General features: G+C 43.2%; 1 protein-coding gene and 1 long non-coding RNA gene across 7 annotated transcripts in view; one reads left to right on the top strand and one right to left on the bottom strand.

Annotated features, from left to right (window-relative positions):
• The window catches only part of slc39a14 (solute carrier family 39 member 14), a 48,088-nt gene extending 25,018 nt beyond the window's left edge, over positions 1–23,070 (bottom strand). Inside the window, exons 1-6 of one of the 6 annotated variants that reach the window (XM_036936397.1) lie at positions 22,814–23,066; positions 18,527–18,582; positions 18,328–18,384; positions 3,572–3,701; positions 2,505–2,829; positions 1,126–1,303 (exon numbers count right to left, since the gene is read on the bottom strand). In XM_036936397.1, coding sequence (XP_036792292.1) covers positions 1,126–1,303; positions 2,505–2,792 — 466 coding nt within the window. In that variant the 5' untranslated portion in view covers positions 2,793–2,829; positions 3,572–3,701; positions 18,328–18,384; positions 18,527–18,582; positions 22,814–23,066. Of the gene's footprint in view, positions 1–1,125; positions 1,304–2,504; positions 2,830–3,571; positions 3,702–5,120; positions 5,615–18,327; positions 18,385–18,526; positions 18,583–22,809 lie in introns of those variants that run through there. The other 5 variants (XM_036936398.1, XM_036936402.1, XM_036936399.1 and 2 more) reach the window with 5 other exon arrangements.
• Positions 1,191–24,410, top strand: LOC118937405. Its single transcript, XR_005034745.1, has 3 exons — positions 1,191–1,296; positions 2,514–2,856; positions 24,282–24,410. It is a non-coding gene; the product is annotated as an uncharacterized LOC118937405 (long non-coding RNA).
• The last annotated feature ends 799 nt before the right edge of the window (positions 24,411–25,209 follow it).

Below are 25,209 nucleotides of genomic sequence, written 5' to 3'. Positions count from 1 at the left end.
CAACTTAGACTGGGCCAACTTAGACTGGGCCAACTTAGACTGGGCCAATTTAGACTGGGCCAATTTAGACTGGGTCAACTTAGACTGGGCCAACTTAGACTGGGCCAATTTAGACTGGGCTCTGATGAGAGCTAGCTAGTAGCTACTGTTCTTGTTTGCATGTTAAATACTGCCAATTTGTACGTAATAAAACTAAACTATACCCTAAAAGCGCCTGTACAAAAGCCTAGGCTGCAGCCTACATACATCTACAACACAATCACCTAGATTAGAACCAGATACTAAAATGGCTTCCAGAGTAATAACATCAAGGACATCCAGTTTCATGGCCTGCCAACCTCTGATGTCAGCAGGCTGAGAAGCTGTGGGCAGTGTGAGCCAGATCGATCCAAGATGGAGGTGCCTTTACGTATCATCTGTACCCGCTAAGAGGATTCTGTACCTAGTATCTGCTGACAGTGGCATTCTAATAATGGCTGTTCTGTGCTAAAGTGGACCAGGAAGTACAAGATGCTGAAAGCTAGAGGAGAAACATCACCAACGAACGGCCTTTGATTTTTAACCTTCCTCTGAACTTCATACTGCAGACCAATTCTAACCCACAGTAGACTTCTAGAGGAGAGGGAATTGTGTTGTTCTAATGAAAACTTCTTGGGAGAAAGTTTCAAATAAGACATAAGACTAAACTGCCTTGATAAACAGAACGTGAACAGTCAGCAGTATACTGTAACTGCAGTACTGGTATGCCAAACCAAAGTTGTCAACAACAAAAAAATATGTATAAAACACGTATATAAAGTATGTAGAAAATATAAGCTAAATAAATCAAATAAATAAATAAAAACTAGTCTGGGAGAATCTAAAATTCCCAAAATGTCATTACATGGGTCCCCCATTGATTTGGTGATGCTGGAGTCAGACAGCATCACCACACTGCATAAACCATGGCAACGTGTAGAATTACAGGAAACTAGCTTTATAAATGTTTATTTAAAATAAAATAAAAAATGTACAGGACTGTCTCAACCATTGGCTACGTACACTACCACGCCCGCCCGCCCCCCTTTTACGTAGGGGAAACACTGCAAATGTATAATGAAAGACCATAGGAGTTGAGAGGCTCACCTTCAGCAGCAGTGGGTTTGGAAGGCGGGTCTATGATAAGCTCCTCCTTTTTCTCCACCCCACAGGCGCCAGAGTCCAATTGCTGAAGCATGGTGGGGCAGAGCTCCTGTAGGCCACGCCCATCCAGACGAGACTGCTCGTTCATACTGTAAACTGCCAGGGTGTCTCCAGGTAAGCACTGTGGAGGGAAACAGGCAAGCCGTCACACACACACACACACACACTGACCACAAAAAGAAACCCCAATCATTTCCTATCTGATAAAGGACATGCTGTTTTCCCTTCATGGAAAACTAAAGTGAGATTAACTTATCCATGTAGATATGATGGAACTGGAAGGTTCCATGCCTGAGCACACAAACTCTGGACCAAAAGTCAACACTCATTCCCTTAGCTCAGGGACACACGAAACACACCTCTAACACGAAGAGAAGACAACTAACTTTGTGTTAACTTATCCCTCTGCTCTCAAATCAACATGGTAGCGGCTAGTGAGTCAAGCCGACATGGCATTAAGCCGAGTAAGAATGCAAAGCACCCCCCATCTCAGTGTTTCCGTTGTAGTCATTTACACTGTATACAAGCCGCTGATGCAGGCCTTTGGAACATCTACATTTTAAAAAGTCTAATAAATTAATTTAATATACACCATCACAATAAATACCCTATGATGACCCCTCCACTGCATACATAGGCTCAATGCATGGTCCAATATGTTCAATATGGTCCAATATGTTTTATTTTTTTTAACCTTTATTTAACTAGGCAAGTCAGTTAAGAACAAATTCTTATTTTCAATGACGGCCTAGGAACAGTCTGTTCAGGAGCAGAACGACAGATTTGTACCTTGTCAGCTCGGGGGTTTGAACTTGCAACCTTCCGGTTACTAGTCCAACGCTCTAACCACCTGCCGCCCCAATATATTCAATATGTTCAAATAATTAACAAATAATTGTCCCGACATGTTATTGGGCTCATTTCTGGAGTTGGAAATTATATTTTAGACGTTGTCAGCATCATTTATTTTAAATCATTTTGGAGTAGAAAGTCCATTTAGAAAGTCACCTGAGATTCTCAGTCCTTCTACATCAAATGACTCGGGGGGGGGGACCCGAACATCCAAAAACAATGGGGGAGGATGCCCCATTCAACCCACCCTCCCCACAACCCCAGACACAGACTGGATATAGGGATGTCACTTCCTTTGTTTTGACATGAACAGCAATAAATCAATATGCTCCGTCACAAATGTTATGAAAACACAAACTGTCATTAAGGTTTGTGTGGGACAGATCTCAGGGAGAGGGTCTGAAAGGAAGGAAATGTAGGGAGAGAGCTGCTCCTAATGCTTAGTATAAAGTCAATATAAATCGATTTACTTTGGACAGGTTGACTCTGGGCGGCGCCGGTGGAGCTGTCGCCTCTGCTGCGGTGCCGTTGTCCCCCAGGCCGGGTGCACCGAGTCGTGCCAACAAAGAGCGGAGCTGGGGGACAGAGATGGTGGCATTGTCCCCATATCGCTCCAACAGGCCCTGCAGCACCTGGGCTGGAGAAGCCTGGTCTTCACCGAGTGCTCTCCCCAGGGGACACAACAGCAGGGCAAGGGAGAGGAAGACTGTCAGCTGGGCCACACAGACCGAGCAGCCATGGACGGGACTCTGAGTCATGATGATTATGATGACCCCTCCACTGGCTGGGTTACGGCTGGGGAACAGGAAGAGAGCAAAATGGGTTAGTTAGTAGTTCTGGCTGGCTGAGGAGAGGTCACTGAGGTGGATTGGTAGGTAGGTCTGGCTGAGGAGATGGGAGAGCCAAGGTGGCTTAGTTAGTAGGCCAACACAGTGGACTCTGGCTGGGGAGAGGAGAGGTCAAAGGTCACAGAGGGGGTCAGTAGGCCAACACAGTGGCTGGGGAGAGGAGAGGTCATAAAGGTCACAGAGGGGGTCAGTAGGCCAACACAGTGACTGGTTCTCAAACCTTTTTGTGCAGCCAGCCAGCCAGCCAACCAGCCAGCCAGCCAGCCACACACACACACACCAAGTTTCATTGTCTTACACCTAGTACAATGAACAGAGGAGAGAGCAGGGAAAACCCGATCCCCAGCAACCCGAGCCAAAACACAATTGCACCCTGATCTCACATAATAACAGTAGCCCTTCCACGACAGGAAGATGGGGCAGCTACAATGACGCACAGTTATGCATCAGAGGACCAATTCAGCCAACAGTCCAGAGTCAAACCCACACACAGAGGTCCAATTCAGCCAACAGTCCAGAGTCAAACCCACACACAGAGGTCCAATTCAGCCAACAGTCCAGACATCAATAATCCATATTACATCATGGCAGTTGACTAACTGAGGTGAGGGAGGGGAGGCTAAATAAACGCAGAGTAAACGGTTCAGAACAACGTTTCCATTCATTGCCTTAAGGTATGAAAGACTTACCTCTTCCAACCTGAGTAGTGTGACGAGGCTTAGAGCCCTTATGTAGAGCCCTCGGCACAGAGTAGAGCTCTTAGGTCTTCAGTCGGGCTTGGGTAGTAGAGTGAAGAGATGGAAAGAGCAGGGTAGTCAACTGTGGGAGAGAGAGAGAGAGAGAGAAAAAAAAAATGAGCTAAAACGGAATAGGGAAAAGTACAAACAAAACCTCATAGAACAGTGTAGCAGCCAGCCACAATGTAGACACAACTTGTATACCCACTTACCTCACACTAGAGCAGCCAGCCACAATGTAGACACAACTTGTATACCCACTTACCTCACACTAGAACAGCCAGCCACAATGTAGACACAACTTGTATACCCACTTACCTCACACTAGAGCAGCCAGCCACAATGGAAACACAACTTGTATACCCACTTACCTCACACTAGAGCAGCCAGCCACAATGGAAACACAACTTGTATACCCACTAGCCTCACACTAGAGCAGCCAGCCACAATGGAAACACAACTTGTATACCCACTTACCTCACACTAGAGCAGCCAGCAACAATGGAAACACAACTTGTATACCCACTTACCTCACACTAGAGCAGCCAGCCACAATGGAGACACAACTTGTATACTCACTAGCCTCACACTAGAGCAGCCAGCCACAATGGAAACACAACTTGTATACCCACTAGCCTCACACTAGAGCAGCCAGTTTAGACATTGGGAAACCAAGCAGATGCCACAAACCCACAACAATCTAAGAACTCTAGTCACTTCAACTGACATTCCTTGTCGATTCTGGTTTAGTTTGAAGATAAAAACCAGTTTAGAATGTTTATGTGGCCTGTGCTATACAGATAGTTTTGGATGGACAGTCTGGTTCAGGGGCCAACAGTATACTGTCCCATAGCAGGACTTGGGAGTGTACAGTCTCTCTCTTGCCCTTGTTCTCTCGGTTTGTTTCTCTGTGTGTCTGCTGGGAAGAGGCTCAGTGTGACCTGTCCTTGTATGACACACGGAATTGGAGGGGCAGAGAGAGGTAAAGAGCCAATGAGGGGCAGAGAGAGGTAAAGAGCCACGGAGGGGCAGAGAGAGGTAAAGAGCCACGGGGGGGCAGAGAGAGGTAAAGAGCCACGGAGGGGCAGAGAGAGGTAAAGAGCCACGGAGGGGCAGAGAGAGGTAAAGAGCCACGGAGGGGCAGAGAGAGGTAAAGAGCCACGGAGGGGCAGAGAGAGGTAAAGAGCCACGGAGGGGCAGAGAGAGGTAAAGAGCCAATGAGGGGCAGAGAGAGGTAAAGAGCCACGGAGGGGCAGAGAGAGGTAAAGAGCCACGGAGGGGCAGAGAGAGGTAAAGAGCCACGGAGGGGCAGAGAGAGGTAAAGAGCCACGAAGGGGCAGAGAGAGGTAAAGAGCCACGGAGGGGCAGAGAGAGGTAAAGAGCCACCGAGGGGCAGAGAGAGGTAAAGAGCCACCGAGGGGCAGAGAGAGGTAAAGAGCCAGCAGAGACCAGGCTTTGTGGACTCCAGCTCCGACTACAATGTAAATCATGAAACGCCCACCTTGTAGTTACGTTTGTCCTCTGTAGCATGTCTGTCTTTGTTTGTCAATGGCAACTCACAGCAAACGTGTCAGTTGATGTGTATAATGAACTTCCCCTTCCTTCACCATGGAGTGGAGTGAAGTCTGCCAGTGTAAATCAAGCTACTGGGGCTCAATGTTTCATGGTACTACCTCCAGAGTCTAGCTAGGTGTGGAGCTGGGTGGGTGTGGTAACCATATGGAACACAACCCAGACTACTAAATCATCAGGTTAGAACGAGATGTACAAGTTTAAAACACATCCAAGAGATTAAGCAGGAAGTGCTGAGTATACACATTAAAAAAAGAGGCCTAGTGCAGTCGACAATGTGATTCTCCTGGGTTTTATATACACTGAGTGGACAAAACATTAGGAAACACCTTCCCACTATTGAGCAGCACCTAGGGCTGTGGTGTAGTACAGTGTTACAGTGTGGTTAGGGCTGTGGTGTAGTACAGTGTTACAGTGTGGTTAGGGCTGTGGTGTAGTACAGTGTTACAGTGTGGTTAGGGCTGTGGTGTAGTACAGTGTTACAGTGTGGTTAGGGCTGTGGTGTAGTACAGTGTTACAGTGTGGTTAGGGCTGTGGTGTAGTACAGTGTTACAGTGTGGTTAGGGCTGTGGTGTAGTACAGTGTTACAGTGTGGTTAGGGCTGTGGTGTAGTACAGTGTTACAGTGTGGTTAGGGCTGTGGTGTAGTACAGTGTTACAGTGTGGTTAGGGCTGTGGTGTAGTACAGTGTTACAGTGTGGTTAGGGCTGTGGTGTAGAACAGTGTTACAGTGTGGTTAGGGCTGTGGTGTAGTACAGTGTTACAGTGTGGTTAGGGCTGTGGTGTAGTACAGTGTTACAGTGTGGTTAGGGCTGTGGTGTAGTACAGTGTTACAGTGTGGTTAGGGCTGTGGTGTAGTACAGTGTTACAGTGTGGTTAGGGCTGTGGTGTAGTACAGTGTTACAGTGTGGTTAGGGCTGTGGTGTAGTACAGTGTTACAGTGTGGTTAGGGCTGTGGTGTAGTACAGTGTTACAGTGTGGTTAGGGCTGTGGTGTAGTACAGTGTTACAGTGTGGTTAGGGCTGTGGTGTAGTACAGTGTTACAGTGTGGTTAGGGCTGTGGTGTAGTACAGTGTTACAGTGTGGTTAGGGCTGTGGTGTAGTACAGTGTTACAGTGTGGTTAGGGCTGTGGTGTAGTACAGTGTTACAGTGTGGTTAGGGCTGTGGTGTAGTACAGTGTTACAGTGTGGTTAGGGCTGTGGTGTAGTACAGTGTTACAGTGTGGTTAGGGCTGTGGTGTAGTACAGTGTTACAGTGTGGTTAGGGCTGTGGTGTAGTACAGTGTTACAGTGTGGTTAGGGCTGTGGTGTAGTACAGTGTTACAGTGTGGTTAGGGCTGTGGTGTAGTACAGTGTTACAGTGTGGTTAGGGCTGTGGTGTAGTACAGTGTTACAGTGTGGTTAGGGCTGTGGTGTAGTACAGTGTTACAGTGTGGTTAGGGCTGTGGTGTAGTACAGTGTTACAGTGTGGTTAGGGCTGTGGTGTAGTACAGTGTTACAGTGTGGTTAGGGCTGTGGTGTAGTACAGTGTTACAGTGTGGTTAGGGCTGTGGTGTAGTACAGTGTTACAGTGTGGTTAGGGCTGTGGTGTAGTACAGTGTTACAGTGTGGTTAGGGCTGTGGTGTAGTACAGTGTTACAGTGTGGTTAGGGCTGTGGTGGTCATGACATTTTGTCAGCCGGTTATTGTCATGTAAGAGACTGCTGGTCTCACTGTATTTGACTGTTTGTTAACATAAACCTGTTTAGCACTTCCAGGTCTCCAGCTGTATTCAAGCCTCTGATGACACCTTTGGAACATCTACATTATAAAAAATAAAATAAATGAATCCATGATTTATTTTAGTCAGGTCTAAAGAAACATTATGATATGAAGAAATGGTATTTCAGAAGAACAGAATATGAGTTTGCCTACTGCATGTTATCTGGCTATGCTCCGTGCCCTTGGCTGTAGGATTATTCATTTACCTGACAAGATATGCTTTTAAGTCCCATGCCATTATTTTATATTATAGTATTTTACAGTAAGAAGAATATAACTGAACTTAGCTGAATAAAATAGAAAGGATATTTTTCCCATCCGGAGCGAGTGCACATATGAAGTGGCTATACTGTATGTTGTAAAAGTGATCTTTAGAAACAGGTCCTCTATGCTATATTTAGAGTTATTTATTTGACTACTTAAGTTGTGAATGATACAAACCTTAGAATGTCTTAGAAATATAGGCATATATGGGCTGCATGATGCGACTACAGGACATTGATGATTTTAGAAGGTCGCGGAAAAAAATATTTCTCTCTGTTCCTCGCCTCAGGCTGCACAGCTGTTCTCTCATCAACTGATCACATTTTCACCCATCAGACTATTCTCAACGTAATCTGGTCTTTACTAATATGTAAGATCAGTGTTGATTTAGAATGGCCCATTATCAAAAGGGGCGGGAAGAGGGGCAGGGGGAAAGAAATACGTACTCTGTATGTACTCGAATAGCGAATGGGAGGCCGCGCATGGAGGTCCGTTTTGTAGGCTACCGCCTCAATTGGTTGGCGCATGGACTCTACAAGGTGTCGAAAGCGTTCCACAGGGATATTGGCCCATGTTGACTCCAATGATTCCCACAGTTGTGGTCAAGTTGGCTGGATGTCCTTTGGGTGGTGGACCATTCTTGACACACACAGGAAACTGTTGAAGGTGAAAAACCCAGCAGTGTGGCTGTTCTTGATACACTCAAACCGGTGTGCCTGGCACCTAGTGCCATACCCTGTTCAAAAGCACCCCCTGAATGGCACATAGACACAACGCACGTCTCAATTGCAGCAAGGCTTAAAAACCCTTCTTTAAAATAAAATAATATTTGTCACATGCGCCGAATACAACCTTACAGTGAAATGCTTACAAGCCCTTAACCAACAATGCAGTTAAGAAAAATGAGTTTAAAAAAATAGATACGTAAGACAAATAATTAGAGCAGCAGTAAAATAACAATAGCGAGGATATATACAGGGGGTACCAGTACAGAGTCAATGTGGAGGCTATATACAGGGGGTACCAGTACAGAGTCAATGTGGAGGCTATATACAGGGGGTACCGGTACAGAGTCAATGTGGAGGCTATATACAGGGGGTACCGGTACAGAGTCAATGTGGAGGCTATATACAGGGGGTACCAGTACAGAGTCAATGTGGAGGCTATATACAGGGGGTACTGGTACAGAGTCAATGTGGAGGCTATATACAGGGGGTACCAGTACAGAGTCAATGTGGAGGCTATATACAGGGGGTACCAGTACAGAGTCAATGTGGAGGCTATATACAGGGGGTACCGGTATAGAGTCAATGTGGAGGCTATATACAGGGGGTACCAGTACAGAGTCAATGTGGAGGCTATATACAGGGGGTACCGGTACAGAGTCAATGTGGAGGCTATATACAGGGGGTACCGGTACAGAGTCCATGTGGAGGCTATATACAGGGGGTACTGGTACAGAGTCAATGTGGAGGCTATATACAGGGGGTACCGGTACAGAGTCAATGTGGAGGCTATATACAGGGGGGTACCAGTACAGAGTCAATGTGGAGGCTATATACAGGGGGTACCAGTACAGAGTCAATGTGGAGGCTACATACAGGGGGTACCAGTACAGAGTCAATGTGGAGGCTACATACAGGGGGTACCGGTACAGAGTCAATGTGCTGGGGCACCGGTTAGTCAAGGTAATTGAGGTAATATGTACATGCAGGTAGAGTTATTAAAGTGACTATGCATAGATAACAAACAGAGTAGCAGCAGTGTAAATGCTAATAGTCTGGGTGGCCATTTGATTAGCTGTTCAGGAGTCTGGCCTGGGGGTAGAAGCTGTTTAGAAGCCACTTGGATCTAGCCCTGGCGCCCCGGTACCATTTGTTGTGCGGTAGCAGAGAGAACAGTCTATGACTAAGGTGGCTGGAGTATTTGACAATTTCTAGGGCCTTCCTCTGACTGATTACACTGATGGAGGTGGATTTAACAAGTGACATCAACAAGGGATCATGGCTTTCACCTGGATTCACCTGGTCAGACGGTCATGGAAAGAGTGTTCCTAATGTTTTGTACACTCAGTGTATATTTCTAAACTATGAGATTGGAATTATACTGTGAAATTGTAAAAAAAAAAAAATCATGCATTTTTAGTGTAAGATCACCTGAAATATCAGCCTGTTTTGGTGAGATGGAGTTTTGGCCTGACATCACCAGCCAGTAAATTAGTTAGACCAAGAAGAAAACTTCTCTGCCAATAACAGATGGGTTTTCAGTTTTCCCCTTCCCAAGCCAGACCACTCAGACAGTCCGAGCTAAATTCTTGCTTGAGAAATTCCTCTCTGCTAAGTAGATATTTCTCTTCTTTTTTGACCACAAAAATCACAGTAAGGTACTTCAATTGTTACCCAGAAATGATTTGATATTGAGATAAAAACCAGTTGCACTGGACCTTTAAAATACTGTGGTCCTGAATGGATAAAAAAAAACATAATCCTGTGCAGGGCTGACTCAAGACTTCTCAGGAAGACAAGGTAAAGCAATAGTAGTGAAGAGGTTTACAATGTCCAGGCATGTCTCCAGAGGTTATATTTAGACCACATATAGATAAGGTGGTAGGATCGGTCAACACCAACCAACCTGCCAGGACCCTGGTCTCTGACCTGTGTGTAGGCTACACTGCTGCATAACAAACCTAGGGTTTGGGACTATGACGTAAAAGATCACACATATTTTAGGTTGTTAAAAGGAACATACAGTACTTAACATGGATGGAGAGAGAAGAGACGGGGAACCAATAGGCTACATGGATGGAGAGAGAAGAGACGGGGAACCAATAGGCTACATGGATGGAGAGAGAAGAGACAGGGAACCAATAGGCTACATGGATGGAGAGAGAAGAGACGGGGAACCAATGGCTACATGGATGGAGAGAGAAGAGACGGGGAACCAATAGGCTACATGGATGGAGAGAGAAGAGACGGGGAACCAATAGGCTACATGGATGGAGAGAGAAGAGACAGGGAACCAATAGGCTACATGGATGAAGAGAGAAGAGACAGGGAACCAATAGGCTACATGGATGGAGAGAGAAGAGACGGGGAACCAATGGCTACATGGATGGAGAGAGAAGAGACGGGGAACCAATAGGCTACATGGATGGAGAGAGAAGAGACGGGGAACCAATAGGCTACATGGATGAAGAGAGAAGAGACGGGGAACCAATGGCTACATGGATGGAGAGAGAAGAGACGGGGAACCAATAGGCTACATGGATGGAGAGAGAAGAGACAGGGAACCAATAGGCTACATGGATGGAGAGAGAAGAGACGGGGAACCAATAGGCTACATGGATGGAGAGAGAAGAGACGGGGAACCAATAGGCTACATGGATGGAGAGAGAAGAGACGGGGAACCAATAGGCTACATGGATGGAGAGAGAAGAGACAGGGAACCAATAGGCTACATGGATGGAGAGAGAAGAGACAGGGAACCAATAGGCTACATGGATGAAGAGAGAAGAGACGGGGAACCAATAGGCTACATGGATGGAGAGAGAAGAGACGGGGAACCAATAGGCTACATGGATGGAGAGAGAAGAGACAGGGAACCAATAGGCTACATGGATGGAGAGAGAAGAGACAGGGAACCAATAGGCTACATGGATGGAGAGAGAAGAGACAGGGAACCAATAGGCTACATGGATGGAGAGAGAAGAGACAGGGAACCAATAGGCTACATGGATGGAGAGAGAAGAGACAGGGAACCAATAGGCTACATGGATGGAGAGAGAAGAGACAGGGAACCAATAGGCTACATGAATGGAGAGAGAAGAGACAGGGAACCAATAGGCTACATGGATGGAGACAGGGAACCAATAGGCTACATGGATGGAGACAGGGAACCAATAGGCTACATGGATGGAGACAGGGAACCAATAGGCTACATGGATGGAAACAGGGAACCAATAGGCTACATGGAGACGAGGTCACCAGTGCCCCATCACTGTTCCCACATCGCAACCTAGACCCTAATCCACAAAGTCTCTCAGGAGTACTGATCTATGATCAGTTTTGCCTTTTAAATCATACGGAATCAGATGATATGGATTTATGGACAGATCCTAGATCAGCACTCCTACTCCTTGCGGATACGAGTCCTGATCTGTCAAAGAGTGAAAGAGCGAGTGAGCTCGTCATCGATTACATAACAGTGCAATCAGCAGTGCTATCAAAACAGTGTTGCCCCAATGATTTGTTTTCTCGGGCAGCGGTGGCTAAGTTAGCGTGGCACAGTCTCTGACCTAACATTTTAGAGGTCCTTCCTCTTGGCTGCACAGAAAACATGTTGCTGTTTTATCCCATATCATAAGCCCTCTGAGTGACTTAAAAACTACAACAACATCAATGTGGGGGCCATGAAAGGACATTTTGAATTTTAGATTTGTATTTTTTTTAAATCTTGTCACTGTTCTTTTTAACTTTATTCATTTAAAAAAAAAAATGTTTACATTCGTCAAATTGCTTTGATCAACTTTTATAACTTTTGTTATAGAGGCCAGCTGGCAACTTGTCACGGTAGCTGAATGTGGGTTGTCTGTGCCAGGCTGACTTCACAGTTGAGAGAAGATGTGACACGTTCAGTCAAAAGTTGGGCCTTCATTTAATGATTGACTTTCTCTCATAAATATATGGTTTATCTTAGTTCTCAAAGATGAAAGATGATATTATTAAAAAAATATACAGCTCTATTTTCAACATACTTTATATCTTGTTTTAGTCATTTGAAAAGTTTAAAAACTGAAAACTTTCTATCATCCTAAAAATTATTTTTGAGATGGTAAAAGAGCCGAGAAGAGGTTTATTTTTTTACCATTTTAATTTAAAACGAATCACAGTAAGGTTCTTGTTAGACAGTAATGATTTGATATTGAGATAAAAAAAAAATTTTAAAAAATGCTGCCTTTAACTAGCTTTCTACCTTTAACTAGCCTGCGACAGCACAAACAGCTCTGGGATCAGATAAAAATGACCTTTATCTGCAGAGTCAGCAGGAAACTCATGATAGAACTCAGGGAAAGTGGAAGGCAATCAGCAGGAAACTGTGCAGAATTACTATAACAACCTCAAATAAAGGACGGGTGTTCTGTTTCATCACCGCGTCTGCCTGACACCACACTGCCCCAGGTCTGCTAGAGGTTATTCAATGTAGGCTATCACAACACACAGACAGGACATCTAGGAGGGGAGGGGAGGGGTCAATGGAAGGAAGTGAGACGGCGTTACAGTTAGACACTAGACACGACTTTCTCTAAAATCAGCAACAAGTTGTGCCATAAAGGCTATATATATATATATATATATATATATATATATATATACGCCATGACATAAACCATATATTTATGAGAGAAAGTCAATCATTAAATGAAGGCCCTACTTTTGACTGAACATGTCACATCTTCTCTCAACTGTGAAGTCAGCCTGGCACAGACAACCCACATTCAGCTACCGTGACAAGTTGCCGGCTGGCCTCTATAACAAAAGTTATAAAAGTTGATCAAAGCAATTTGACGAATGTAAAAAAAAAAAAAAAAAATTTAAATGAATAAAGTTAAAAAGAACAGTGACGGAACATTTTAAAGTTTGTTTATAAAGTTGTCACAAAATCTTGCTGAAAACAGCACTATCCTGAAGACGTAGGCTAGACACATGATACACCAGCACACTGAAAGAGTTCTCAGCCTACTTTAGAAACATTTGTAATATTCTGTCTCCGACAAAACCACAATTCCCCCGAACTCCACATAGCCTAATAAGGAACAGACGATGTACAGGTTGAAAATCAAAAAGTAATATTCTGTCTCCGACAAAACCACAATTCCCCCGAACTCCACATAGCCTAATAAGGAACAGACGATGTACAGGTTGAAAATCAAAAAGTAACTTGCCAGCTTCAGAAGATCTTTCTCTCCAGACAAGAAAAAACTGAAGCTTTCGCCTCAGAAACAGGTTGCACTTTGAATCTTCTTCAAGAGGTTTTGACTGACAAGAGTATCTTATAGTGTAGGGGGAGATGGGGGAGGGGTGGGAGGGGGTGTAAACTATGTAGAGGGGAGATGGGGGAGAAAGCCCACAACACAACCCTAACATTCTGTGAGAACGTAATTACAGAGTTCAGTAAAATCTCAGGACAGGTGATGTTATTAACCAACACTGACACTGTCATTAGATGACAAAGCATTTAATAGATCAGGGACACTCAGAAAGCACACACACACACACACACACAAATCCTTCCATTAATAGAATTCCTCACAGTAGTGAAATAATAAATTCCGCAAACTTCCAAAACAGTTTCTGGCAAGATGTCTTTTTTTTTATTAAATACAGTGTGCTTCTTCGCCGAGGGCAGCCTTGTGAGAATCTGTAGGCGAGCGAGTAAACTCCTACTGCCATCCGCTCTTCATGCTAAAGTGCAAACATCCCTGTAGATATTGTTATTCTTCTTTACTGCTGCTCTTTAATTACTTGTTACTTTTATCATTTTATTTTTTAAACTGCACTATCGGTTAGGGGCTCGTAAGTAAGCATTTCATTGCAAGGTTGTATTCCGCACATGTGACTAATTTGATTTGATTATTGGAAAATAAAATTGATAACCTACAATTAAGATTATCCTACCAACGGGACATCAAAAACAAACATTTTATGTTTCACCGAGATGTGTCTAAACGACGAACCGGACAATATAGAGCGAGCGGGATTTTCCATGTACCTCTGGTAAAACGAGGGGAGGGGGTGTGTGACTATTTGTCAATAACAGCTTGTGCGTAATGTCTAATATTAAAGTATTGAGGTATTGCTCGCCTGAGGTAGAGTACCTTATGATAAGCTGTAGACCACACTATCTACCAAGAGAGTTCTCATCTATATTATTCGTAGCCGTCTATTTACCACCCCAGAACGAAGCTGGCACTAAGACCGCTCTCAACCAACTCTATAAGGCCATAAGCAAAGAAAATGCTCACCCTGAAGAGACACTCCTAGCGGCCCGGGAACATTAATGCAGGAAAACTTAAATCAGTTTGACCAAATCTTTACCAGCATGTCACATGTGCAACCAGGAAAAAATTAAATAAATCCTAGATCACCTTTATGCATACAAAACTCTCCCCCGCCCTCCATTTGGCAAATCTGACCATAATTCTATCCTCCTGATTCCTGCTTACAAGTAAAAACTAAAGCAGGAAGCACCCGTGACTCGCTCAATACGGAAGTGGTCAGATGACGCGGATGCTAAACTACATGACTGTTTTGCTAGAACAAACTGGAATATGCTCCGGGATTCATCCAATGGCATTGAGGAGTACACCACCCCAGTCATCGGCTTCATCAATAAGTGCATCAACGACATCGTCCCCACAGTGACTGTACGTACATATCCCAACCAGAAGCCATGGATTACAGGCAACATTCGCGTTGAGCTAAAGGCTAGAGCTTCCGCTTTCAAGGAGCGGGAGACTAATCCGGACGCTTATAAGAAATCCCGCTATGCCCTCAGACGAACTATCAAACAAGCAAAGCGTCAATACAGGATTAAGATTAGATCCTACTACCCCGGCTCTGACGTTCATCGGATGTGGCAGGGCTTGAAAACTATTACGGACTACAAAAAGGGAAACTCAGACACGAGCTGCCCATTTACGCATGCCTACCAGATGAGCTAAATGCCTTTTATGCTCGCGTCGAAGCATGCAACACTGAAGCATGCACAAGAGCACCAGCTGTTCTGGATGACTGTGTGATCACGCTCTCGGTAGCCGATGTGAACAAAACCTTTAAAACAGGTCAACATTCACAAAGCCGCAAGGCCAGACGGTTTACCAGGACGTGTATACAAAGCATGCGCGGACCAAATCTGTAATACCTAAGTTTCAAGCAGACTACCATAGTACCTGTGCCCAAGGAAGTGAAGGTAACCTGACTAAATGATTACCGCCCGTGGCACTCACGTCGGTAGGCATAAAGTGCTTTGAAAGGCTGGTCATGGCTCACATCAACAACATCCTCCCGGACACCCTAGACCCACTCCAATTCGCATACCACCCTCAACAGATCCACAGAGGACGCAATCTCAATCGCACTCCACACTGCCCTTTCTCACCTTGACAAAAGGAAGACCTATGTGAGAATGCTGTTCATTGACAACAGCTCAGCGTCCAACACCATAGTGCCCACGAAGCTCAACACTAAGCTAAGGACTCTAGGACTAAACGCCTCCCTCTGCAACTGGATCCTGGACTTCCTGACGGGCCGCCCCCAGGTGGTAAGAGTAGGCAACAACATGTCTGCCACGCTGATCCTTAATACTGGGGCCCCTCAGGGGTGTGTACTTAGTCCTCTCCCGTATTCCTTGTTCACCAACGACTGCGTGGCCAAACACAACTTCAACACCATCATTAAGTTTGCTGACGACACAACAGTGGTAGGCCTGATCACCGACAACGATGAGACAGCCTGTAGGGAGGTGGTCAGAAAACTGGCAGTGTGGTGCCACACTCAACAACCTCTCCCTCAATGTGAGCAAGACAAAGGAGCTGATCGTGGACTACAGGAAAAGGCGGGCCGAACAGGCCCCCATTAACATCGACAGGTAGTGGAGCGGGTCGAGAGTTTCAAGTTCCTTGGTGTCCACATCACCAACAAACTATCATGGTCCAAACACACCAAGACAATTGTGAAGAGGGCACGACAAAACCTTTTCCCCCTCAGGAGACTGAAAATATTTGCTATTGGTCCTCAGATCCTCAAAAGGTTCTACAGCTGCACCATCGAGAGCATCCTGACCGGATGCATTACCACCTGGTATGGCAACTGCTCGGCATCTGACCAAAAGGCGCTACAGAGGGTAGTGCATACGGCCCAGTACATCACTGGGGCTAAGCTTCCTGCCATCCAGGACCTATATAATAGGTGGGTGGCGTCAGATGAAAGCTCATAAAATTGTCAGACTCCAGTCACCCAAGTTATAGACTGTTCTCTGCAACCGCACGGCAAGCGGTACCAGAGCGCCAAGTCTAGGACCAAAAGGCTCCTCAACAGCTTATGCCCCCAAGCCATAAGACCGCTGAACAATTAATAAAATTGCCACCGACATTGAACCCACCCCCTTTTGTACACTGATGCTACTCGCTATTTATTATCTGTGCATAGACATTTCACTCCCACCTACATATAGAAATGACCTCAACTAACCTGTACCCCCGCTCAGTGACTCTGTACTGGTGCACCCAAAATATAGCCTCGTTATGGTTATTCTTATTGTGTTACTTCTTATTTTAGTCTACTTGGTAACTATTTTCTTAACTCTTCTTGAATTGCACTGTTGGTTAAGGGTTTGTAAGTAAGCATTTCACAGTAAGGTCTAAACCTGTTGTATTCGGCGCATGTGACAAATAAAGTTTTATTTGATTTCATCACGTTGAAACAATAGCTATTGAAGAGAATAAAAGTGGTTTGATGAATGACAGAGATAGCGACAATCAACCCTCTTTAGTCCTAGATAGTCTACTGCATTCCCTCTCTCCCTCATCCCTGATCAAACAGGTCAGATCAAATCCAATCCAATTTTATTTGTCACATGCACCGAAAACAACTGGTGTAGTAGAACTTACAGTGAAATGCTGAATACAACAGGTGTAGTAGACCTCACAGTGAAATGCTGAATACAACAGGTGTAGTAGACCTTACAGTGAAATGCTGAATACAACAGGTGTAGAAGAACTTACAGTGAAATGCTGAATACAACAGGTGTAGTAGACCTTACAGTGAAATGCTGAATACAACAGGTGTAGTAGACCTTACAGTGAAATGCTGAATACAACAGGTGTAGTAGACCTTACAGTGAAATGCTGAATACAACAGGTGTAGTAGACCTTACAGTGAAATGCTGAATACAACAGGTGTAGTAGACCTTACAGTGAAATGCTGAATACAACAGGTGTAGAAGAACTTACAGTGAAATGCTGAATACAACAGGTGTAGTAGACCTTACAGTGAAATGCTGAATACAACAGGTGTAGTAGACCTTACAGTGAAATGCTGAATACAACAGGTGTAGTAGACCTTACAGTGAAATGCTGAATACAACAGGTGTAGTAGACCTTACAGTGAAATGCTGAATACAACAGGTGTAGAAGAACTTACAGTGAAATGCTGAATACAACAGGTGTAGTAGACCTTACAGTGAAATGCTGAATACAACAGGTGTAGTAGACCTTACAGTGAAATGCTGAATACAACAGGTGTAGTAGACCTTACAGTGAAATGCTGAATACAACAGGTGTAGTAGAACTTACAGTGAAATGCTGAATACAACAGGTGTAGTAGACCTTACAGTGAAATGCTGAATACAACAGGTGTAGTAGACCTTACAGTGAAATGCTGAATACAACAGGTGTAGTAGACCTTACAGTGAAATGCTGAATACAACAGGTGTAGTAGACCTTACAGTGAAATGATGAATACAACAGGTGCAGTAGACCTTACAGTGAAATGCTAACTTACAAGCCCTTAACTCGATTTTTTGAACTGCATGCAGTTAAGAAGTTAAGAAAATATTTACTAAATAAAGTTTAAAAAATAACAATAACGAGGATACATACAGAGGGTACCGGTAACAAGTAAATGTGCAGGGTAGGTTAGGGTTAGTTGAGGATTATGCTAGTATCTTCTGGCCGGGGAGGTTTTGTTAGACTGCGGTACTTTGGCGACTAAGAACGTATTCTTTAAAACATCCCGCTTTGGGCTGGAAGTGTCCATGTGTAGTACATACAGTGCCTTAAAGTATTCACCCCCCGGATACTTTCTCTACATTTTGTTGTGTCCGAATTTAAAAAGGATTTAATTGAGATTTTGTCACTGGCCTATACACAATACCCTAAAATGACAAAGTGGAATTATGTTTATATACATTTTAACAAATTAAAAGCTGAAATGTCTTTATTCAATAATTATTCAACCCCTTTGTTATGTCAAGCATAAATAACTTCAGGAGCAAAAATGTGGTTTAACCCTTAAAAGTCGATATAAATATAAACTTGTCAAATTTAAACCTGACCGTTTAAGTTAGAGATGTGTTGAATTGTCTCCATTCACCGATGTAACACTTCAGCATCTGTAGTGAAAGGTGACATAGAGAGATGTGTCAGACCATAAGACACCACGAAAATCTGTCTTCTCACAAAGTCGTCTGTAGCGTCTGAACGGTTTGCCCTAAAAACTATTACGACCCGTCTATGGAAAGCTGAGACTCTTACGATGTCAGTGTTTTTCTCTGGGACGCCCACAGACCTCAAGACTTATTGAAGGTCCCCTGTACAAGTCGAGAAAAAAAAATCATGGAAGTATACTGAAAAAATATATAAAAACAACATGTAATAATTGCTGTAACGATTTTACTGAGTTACAATTCATTTAAGGAAATGTGTCAATTTAAATCAATTCATTAGGCCCTACTCTATGGATTTCACATGACTGGGCAGTGGCACAGCCATGGGTGAGAATAGGCCTTGGGAGCCAGGCCGTCCCACTGGGGAGCCAGGCCCAGCCAATCAGAATGAGTTTTTCCCCACACAAGGGCTTTATTACAGACAGAAATACTCCTCAATTTCACCAGCTTTCCGGGTGGCTGGTCTCAAGATGATCCTGCAGGTTTAGAAACCTGTATTGGAGGTCCTGGGCTGGCGTGGTTATACATTGTCTGCGGTTGTGAGGCCGGTTGGAAGTACTGCCAAATTCTCTAAAACGACGTTGGAGGCGGTTTGTGGTAGAGAAATTAACATTACATTTTCTGGCAACAGCTCTGGTGAACATTCCTGCAGTCAGCATACCAATTGCACGCTCTATCAAAACTTGAGGAATCTGTGGCATTGTGTTGTGAAACTTTTTGTCCCCCCCGTACAAAAGTGCACCTGTTTAATGATCATGCTGTTTAAAATCAGCTTCTTGATATGCCACACCTGTCAGGTGTATCTTGGCAAAGCAGAACTTCTCACTAACAGGGATGTAAACACATTTGTGGACAACATTTGAGAGAAATATGTTTTTTGTTCATTTGGAACATTTCTGGGATTTTTTTATTTCAGCTCAAGAAACATGAGACCAACACTTGTTGTGGTTATATTTTATATTTATATTTTAGTATATGACTGTTTAGTGCAAAAAATAGAAGGATAAATACAATATATATATATATATATATATTATTTTTGTTTCCTGATCTCTCAGATATAGGTAGACAGTTCAGAATAAACTTCCTTTAATTGTTTATTTTAGGACTGTTGTGCCATGTAGTAAATATGTTATTCAATGTGTTTGTATTGGCTAATAGCAAGAAAGGCCAAATAAATGTTACTAAAACATTTTTTTTTATATATTTTTCGATACTTCAAGGAGTCTTAAAATTCAATATCAAGTAGCAAAATGATCCTTGGTATGAACTTCTTTTAAAAAAATCCATGTAGATTAGTAGAACCCCCCCGGCTTAGACAGGTCTTAACCCGGTCTTAGGTCTTAGACTTATCGGTTGGCAAGTAACATAATACGCTGCATGGACTCAATAATAGTGTTTAAAATGATTTTTGAATGACTACAGCATCTCTGTACACCACACATACAATTATCTTTGGTCACTCGGTTGAGCAGTGACTTTTAAAACTTCTACCAACCAGGGAGGTTGGTAGAAAGACGTCATTAAAAGCAGTCATTGAATATACCTATGAGCACGGTGAAGTTATTGATTACACTTTGCATGATGACTCAATACACCCAGTCACTGCAAAGACACCGGCGTCCTTCCTAACACAGGTGACAAAGAGAAAGTAAACCGCTCAGGGATTTCACCATGAAGCCAATGGTGACTTTAAAACAGTTAAAGTTTAATGGCTGTGATAAGAGAAAACTGAGGATGGATCAACAACATTGTAGTTAGTCCACAATACTAACCTAAATGACACAGAGTGAAAAGAAGGAAGCCTGTACAGAATACAGATATTCCAAAAGATGCTTCCTGTTCGCAATGAGAAACTAAAGTAAAACTGCAAAAAAATGTGGCAAAGAAATGAACTTAATGTCCTGAATAAAAAGGGTTAGGTTCTAGAAAGATCCAACACCACATCACTGAGTACCACTTCATAAATTCAAGCATGATGGTGGCTGCATCTATTATGGGTATGCTTGTCATCGGCAAGGACTAGGGAGTTTTTCAGGATAAAAAGAAACAGAATAGAGCTAAGCACAGGTAAAATGCTAGAGGAAAACAAATTCACCTTTCAGCGGGTCAATAACCTAAAACACAAGGCCAAATCTACACTGGAGCTTATAAAAAAACATTTTTTAAAAACACAACAAGCAATTTTACTGAGTTACAGTTCAAATAAGGGTATCAGTAAATTGAAAAATGAACGAGGCCCTAATCTGTGGCTTCGGGGAGCCCTGCCTAAAGGGTTAGGGTCCCCCACATGGCCATATTTCCATGTTTTACAGTGCTTGTTTATGGAAAACAGATGAAAGACAGCGGCGTACCTTTGCCTAAACATCAGACCGTTACCATGGTTACCCCATGGATATTCAGTCGGAAATAAATCTGCCTTAAAAAAAAAATACCACAAGGATCTCTACAACTCAGAATGTCGAATAAAATATTTACACACGGTTGCACAGTGCATTTGGAAAGTATTCAGTCCCCTTGACTTTTTCCACATTCCTATGCTACAGTCGTATTCTAAATTGTATTAAATTGTAGTTCCCCCTCAATCTACACACAACAATAAAAAAAAACATTTTTTTATTTATTTTAATGTTAGCAAAAAAGTATTCAGACACTTTACTCAGTACTTTGTTTTCACACCTTTGGCAGCGATTACAGCCTTGAGTCTTCTAGGCTACAAGCTTGGCACAACTTTACATGGGGAGTTTCTCCCATTCTTCTCAACAGGTCCTCTCAAGCTCTGTCAGGTTGGATGGGGAGTGTCGCTGCACAGATATTTTCAGGTCTCTCCAAAGATCTTCGATCGGGTTCAAGTCCAGGCTCCGGCTGGGCCACTCAAGGACATTCAGAGATTTGTCCCAAAGCCACCCCTGTAATTGCTGCCAAAGGTTCTTCAACAAAGTACTGAGTAACGGGTCTGAATACTTATGTAAATGTCATGAGTTTTTGACATTTTATATATACATTGGCTAACATTTTTTTTAAACTGTTTTTGCTGTGTCATTATGGGGTATTGTGTGTAGGGGGGGGGGGGGGGGGGGATTTAATACACCTTTGAATAAGGCTGTAACGTATCAAAATGTGGAAAAAGTAAAGGGGTCTGAATAGTTTCCGAATGCCCTGTACATTCTGTTGGTCCTTTTGATGGTAGGTGGTGAGGTTTGCCCAACTTTTTGCAGCAGCCTTTGGTTCTGTCACTTGTATTTTTAATTTCTAAACGCATTGCACATTATGTCAACAATAACTGATTGTGCCACTCACTGCCTGTAACAACAATCTGTTCGTGTACAGATCAGGCCCAGTCAATGTAACAACAATCTGTTAGCGTGCAGATCAGGCCCAGTCAATGTAACAACAATCTGTTCGCGTGCAGATCAGGCCCAGTCAATGTAACAACAATCTGTTAGCGTGCAGATCAGGCCCAGTCAATGTAACAACAATCTGTTCGCGTGCAGCTCAGACCCAGTCAATGTAACAACAATCTGTTCGCGTGCAGCTCAGACCCAGTCAATGTAACAACAATCTGTTCGCGTGCAGCTCAGGCCCAGTCCATGTAACAACAATCTGTTCGCGTGCAGCTCAGGCCCAGTCAATGTAACAACAATCTGTTCGCGTGCAGCTCAGGCCCAGTCAATGTGACAACAATCTGTTCGCGTGCAGCTCTGGCCCAGTCAATGTAACAACAAGAGCAGGTCCTTGTTTTGTTGACCAATAAAAATCATGCGCCAATAAATGCAATTGTGTGGGGGCCCAATACACATTATTTATTTGTTTAATTTGGGGGGGGGGGGGGGGTAATTGTTTTAACACTCATTCCGCTATTACTGTAGACATTAAATACATTTAAGGAATTACAATGCATAATTATTACATTTACAGTAGCTCCTTTAACACTGGGCAAAACAGTGTACAGTAAGTGTACATTTCGCATACGCGCAAATATGTTGATGTGATATAAAAGTTAGATGGCTTTATGTTTCTTGAACTGTACCGCAATTGTGAATTGATTCACGTTTAAATTGAGTATTTAGATTTTTACCGGCAAAGCCAATTCGCGTCTAAACAGATCATGTAAGATCATTCCTAAGGAGTAACGTTAGGCTCATTTAGTCCATTATTGAGCTAGCAGCTAACGTTAGCTAACTAGCTTTGTTAGCTAGCCTTGTCAGCTAGCCCATTCACAATGAGACCCCACATTTAGCAAAGCCTATGCATACACGAGACATGTTAACATTGATAATAGTCAGCTAAATTGTATATTCGTGGACTAGCTAGCAAGCTACGACGACGACAGACCAAGAAGCATCATTGGATGATGTGATGCATGCTCACCTACCCGCTGGGGAAGATCAGCTCGCTAACTAACTCCCGCACGTGTGATGTCTTCCTTACTTTGCATATATATATATATATATATGGCAATCAATCGTCCATAAAGAAGGCACCCTTTTCAATGCATCACAAATGCAACAAAGGCTACTAATCTCCCTCTCTCATGCCAAAGATAACGCTGGACCAGATATGATCTTGTTTCTCGGCCCATTCGCTGTATGAGAAGCAGTGACGTTTTTGACCGCCCCTTACGGCGCATTACATTTTCTCCCGGTTTAAAATCGGACTCAATGTGTTTGAGCTCTCGTTCCTCCCCTCTAAAATGGTCAAAATTGATATTGCAGTTAAAATATGATTTTCATGTACTATTCTGATAAGGGCATAATAGACATGAGGACTTATTAGCAGGCTTTGCATTGATATAGCTATTGAATAGTTTTCTGGAATGACACGTTGATGATGACATCCCATTCATGAATGTCGTTAACCAGTCTTTTCTTAGGATTTAGCGCCTTCAAGCGGATATAACAGATATGCCACATATACTTATCACAGGATAGGACCCAATTTGGTCAGTGGTTCCCAGGGGACATGAATTAATGTGTCATAGTTAGGTACCACTGACTTGGGCCAGGGTTCCGGTCTTGAAGCTCGGTTTCGACTGCTCCTACAGTTTTGCTTCGGTACTGCAGTTTAACTGACGTCCGGCACAGAAAGATAATTTCCATACACGGCCACATAGAGAAATCAAATTAGAAAATTCCTAATAAGACACTTTAGTCATCACCTTTGTGCACAAAACATCCATTAAATTATTCAAATAATTGTGTATAGGGTGTGTGTGTATAGGTTGTGTGTGTATAGGGTGTGTGTGTATAGGGTGTGTGTGTATAGTGTGTGTATAGTGTGTGGCAGTGTCATTGTTCTCCTAGTCATTTGTTACAAGTACTTGCATTACTGTTATTGAGTAGCTTTTCCAAGTACTTTTTGTATTTTTCAAAGTCAGTAATTTTACTCCTACTTGAGTCAAATGTCATTGAAGTATGAGTAACTCTACTTGAGTAGGACCTTTCAGTGCTCCTCCCACCCCTGCTGTAAACCATGCACAAAGTGCCTGGACTCAACTCAATGCTGATTAACGTCCCACACACAGCAATAGACTGTATTGAAGAATAGCATTTTCTGAGCAATAGGAAAGGCCACAATTTGTGTGTGGATGCGCAGGCTTGTGCAAGGGTGGCAACAACAAACAATAATTTCACAAAGACAAAAGTACTCGGTTGTAATGTTGCAATATTTTATATCAAAGGTGGCCAACCATCCTCCAGGATAGCGACTGAGAGTGCAGGTTTTTGTTCCTGCCCTGCTCTAACCACGTTGTAGCAATCAGCTGCTCAAAAGGACCTTGATAAGCAGACGTGGGTGTTTCAGGGCGGGATGATCATTTTATAATCATATTCTTCAATCCCCAGGCTGGAACCAATATTGCTGAAGATCTCTGCCTGGTGCCTTTGTTCTGACCCTGAGACAATCGCTTGGCTCCCTGGCGTTCACCGTCATGAATGGGCAGCCTCTGGAGCAGAAGACATTATGTTTCATCGTTGTTGTTGTTGTTGTTGTTGTTGTTGTTTTACATACATTCATGTTTCTTTTGCATGATTTCATTTTGTAGCTGAAGTTAATATCTGAAAAAATAAACATGTTGTTTTTTTTATATCTACAATTTGGTCATGATTGGCTATATGTCATTTTAAGAATGTCATAGACTGTGTATTAATGTTGTAACAGAGTTTTATTGTTAGAAGTATTTTTACCTTTAGAAATTTAACAGAATCTGTAATAGAGAGAAGGTGGACATTTTTCCCCTAGCAATAAAGCTAGAAATAACCCACTTCTGCTTCAATGAATATCCCATAGGCCTCTACATTATGGACAAGGTATGTGTATGAGACCATTATAACAGGAAACCCGTTCAGTCACCATGCACTGCAAAATCATTCTGGCTGTGGATACGGAGAACATCAACACATTAACATTACCACACCAGAGGATAAACCCATTGGACTTGGGTCTCAGCTGGGAGTTCACCTCACATTTAGATTTTTTTAATTCTGCTTTGTCACTAAAATCACAATAAACACCAACAACTAAAATATTATTTTATTGTTATTCTGATTATTATTAATAATAGGGGGATAGTTCAAAAAGTCAACCTTAAAGTTTCTTTAGGATCCATTAAAATAGGTTCTTATCGGGGTTCCCCCACAGTTTCAATTTGAAGAACCCCTAAAGCCTAAAGGATACTCCAGAGTTCTTTTCTTTTTAGAGTGTGCTCCCTGGTTTTTAGAGTGTACTCCCTGGTTTTTAGAGAGTGCTCCCTGGTTTTTAGAGTGTACTCCC

The sequence above is a fragment of the Oncorhynchus mykiss genome, chromosome 11 (genome assembly GCF_013265735.2).
Source record: "Oncorhynchus mykiss isolate Arlee chromosome 11, USDA_OmykA_1.1, whole genome shotgun sequence".
Taxonomy (NCBI): Eukaryota; Metazoa; Chordata; class Actinopteri; order Salmoniformes; family Salmonidae; genus Oncorhynchus; species Oncorhynchus mykiss.
Note: the sequence above shows the minus strand (reverse complement) of the source record. Positions and strands in the feature narration are given on the sequence as shown.